At 38.8% G+C, this 3304-nt stretch overlaps 1 protein-coding gene across 1 annotated transcript; it reads left to right on the top strand.

The window, feature by feature from the left end:
* Positions 25 to 1711, top strand: LOC104703241 (shikimate O-hydroxycinnamoyltransferase-like). Its single transcript, XM_010419213.1, has 2 exons — positions 25 to 544; positions 633 to 1711. The coding sequence occupies exons 1-2, from the start codon at positions 125 to 127 to the stop codon at positions 1581 to 1583; spliced, it is 1371 nt and encodes a 456-aa protein (XP_010417515.1). The 5' UTR covers positions 25 to 124; the 3' UTR covers positions 1584 to 1711.

The raw sequence follows: 3304 nt of genomic DNA, 5'->3' as shown, positions 1-3304 counted from the left end.
CGAAATGTTGGAAAGTTTCACCTAATTCACTCCTAAACTCTGTTATAAATTCTCGTCTAGACAGCATCTTCCAACAACCCACACCACACTACGTTCTTCATTCTCTCCGAAAACAACAACCCAAATGGGAGAAGCGGCGGAGCAAGCACGTGGCTTCCACGTGACCACCACCAGGAAGCAAGTCATCACAGCGGCTCTTCCCCTCCAGGACCACTGGCTCCCACTCTCGAACCTCGACCTCCTCCTTCCTCCTCTCGACGTCAACGTTTGCTTCTGCTACAAGAAATCACTTAACATTACCAACACAGTGGCTCATGAAACCCTCAAGACGGCTTTGGCAGAGACTCTCGTCTCCTACTACGCCTTTGCTGGCGAGATCGTCACCAATACTACCGGAGAACCGGAGATTCTCTGCAACAATCGTGGCGTAGATTTTGTGGAAGCCAGTGCTGACGTGGAGCTTCGAGAGCTTAACCTGTATGATCCTGATGAAAGTATTGGCAAGCTTGTTCCCATCAAGAAACATGGAGTCATAGCGATTCAGGTAACACTTTCAGCGTAAGACAACACTAGTTCATTACAACAACAACATTATATTTATAACTCGTCTTTTTGTCTAATTGTCTGAACAGGTAACTCAACTGAAATGTGGAAGCATAGTTGTTGGCTGCACATTTGATCATCGTGTAGCGGACGCATATTCCATGAACATGTTTCTCTTATCGTGGGCCGAGATATCACGGTCTGACGTACCAATCTCTTGTGTACCATCGTTTCGAAGATCTCTGCTAAACCCACGACGACCTTTGGTCATCGATTCATCTATAGACCAAATTTTTATGCCTGTCACCTCCTTGCCCCCTCCACAAGAAACTACCAATCCAGAAAATCTCCTTACGAGCCGTATCTATTACATAAAAGCGGATGCATTAGACGAGCTCCAAACTCTAGCCAGCAGCTCGAAAAACGGTAAAAGGACAAAACTTGAATCATTTAGTGCGTTTCTGTGGAAACTCGTGGCAGAACAAACAGCTAAAGATCATCCAGTCCCTAGCAAGACCTCAAAACTCGGGATCGTCGTGGACGGAAGGAGGAGACTTATGGAGCAAGAAAACAATACTTACTTCGGAAACGTTCTTTCAATCCCATTTGGTGGACAGAGAATCGATGACTTGATTAACAAGCCACTGTCTTGGGTGACCGATGAAGTTCACAGATTCTTGGAGAGATCAGCGACCAAAGAACATTTTTTGAATTTGATCGATTGGGTTGAGACTCGTCGCCCAACACCTTCGGTTTCAAGAATCTACAGCGTCGGATCTGACGATGGACCCGCGTTTGTGGTTTCTTCCGGGAGGAGTTTTCCCGTGACCCAAGTGGATTACGGGTGGGGCTCGCCGGTTTTTGGATCTTACCATTTCCCATGGGGAGGCAGCGCCGGATACGTTATGCCGATGCCAAGCTCAGTGGACGACGGAGATTGGATGGTTTACTTGCACCTTACGAAAGGACAGTTGAAGTTCATTGAGGAAGAGGCTTCTCATGTGTTTAAACCTATTGACAATGATTATCTCAAGATTTAAAAAGTAAAAACCCTAATTTCATAGTTCATGCGTTATCAATTATGGGTATATAACTAGTGTGTTCAAGTTCTCCGGTTGGAAATGTTTTTTTTGTCTCTCCTCATTTTATGTGATACTATGTTTTGCCTTGGGTCTTTGTATTTGAATAATTGTATTAGGCCCTGTTTGTTTCTCTACTAAGATGGATCATTTCAATGGAGATGAAAAATGATGTTCGTTTTTGACCATTTATAGGAACATTTACACCCCAAAACATGTCCCTTCTTCATCTCTCTCGTGCTCGACCAAAGAATCTCGTGCTCGACCAAAGAAGAGAAAATAGGGTTTTCGGATTCTCAATTCCAAGACTTGGTTCTCTATGTGAGATCTTGAATACATAAAGCACTATAGTGTATGTTGTGTGGTCCAGTTTTCTTAATGGGAAAATTTGAGGTTTGGTGAGAGCTGATGGTAGTTTAGAGAGTGTCTAATGTGACGTAGACAAGACTTCTTTTTGGTGTACTGGAATAATCTTGTAGCTGCTTTATAATGACCTCTAGCATGACATTAGATTGGAGGTTTCTTTCAAATTTATCTTTATCATGAAGCTTTTCATGTTTTAATATTGTGTTATCTTTTGGAGATTTTGGTTTGTGAGCTTTTTTATTGTAAAAATCTTTTGAAATTATTTTTGGTATTGATATTGGAATTTTTGGAGTTTTTGTTTGTTATATTGATGTTGATTTTTTCTTAATTGGCATAACATGTTTTAAATCTTATAAAAAATATATTTTATGAAAATAGAAATTTATAAATGTCAAAAATAATAATATTGATATTAAGATTTTTGGAGTTTTTGTTTGGTATTGAATGGGTATGATAATGTCTGTTTCTGCAACTCCAAAAATGTAAGTATTGATCTAATAATTTTCATATTTTAGATCAATAAATAAAATTAATATGGTTAAGATTAAAAAAATTATTAGATCAAAACATGGGTATTTTAGTCATTTTTTAATCAAATCTATTTAGATGATAATGTAAATAAACCAAACAAACATATTTCCATTCAGATGTATCATCCAAATGAACCAATTTTTTGCTTTGTTTGTTGGATCATTTGACATTCAAATGAATCATTTGGATGAATCATTTAAATGGTTTATTTAGATGGAAATAAATGATCAAACGAACTAGGCCTAAATGATCAAATGGTTTATTTGGATGGTTCGACCGTATACCATACTATATATCTATTGAAATATTAATCAAATCATACCTCTCTGATGTGTTGTTCGATTACGCGTTGCTCAATATAATACTTGTACATTACCCGACTCCATTTTCTTTTGCCAACAACATACGTACTTCAATCGAGTTTTTACTGAAAAATTATGGACCCCTGGGCACACGCCCCTTTGCCCTCCCCCTTAAGCCGGCACTGGATATGGTATGGATGGTGACATAAACAAATAGTAACACATTACTATGCTACAAATGTTCTTGACAATTACTAGATTATATTTATATACCGTATATAGCTTTTGTACGTAGTCATTCAATATGTGAAAATCACATTCTCACACATATAGTATTATAATTCTATCATGATACGTACCTCGACTAGACGCATTTGGCGTCATTGCGTGCACTATCTCGACAACACGCATTTCGTGTCATTAGAATGATCGCGTGCACTACCAAAATACGTCTAGCCGCCAACGCAGATAAAACCAACCTCC

Source organism: Camelina sativa, chromosome 7 (genome assembly GCF_000633955.1).
Source record: "Camelina sativa cultivar DH55 chromosome 7, Cs, whole genome shotgun sequence".
Classification (NCBI taxonomy): domain Eukaryota; kingdom Viridiplantae; phylum Streptophyta; class Magnoliopsida; order Brassicales; family Brassicaceae; genus Camelina; species Camelina sativa.
This window is presented reverse-complemented; position numbering and strand designations above follow the sequence as displayed.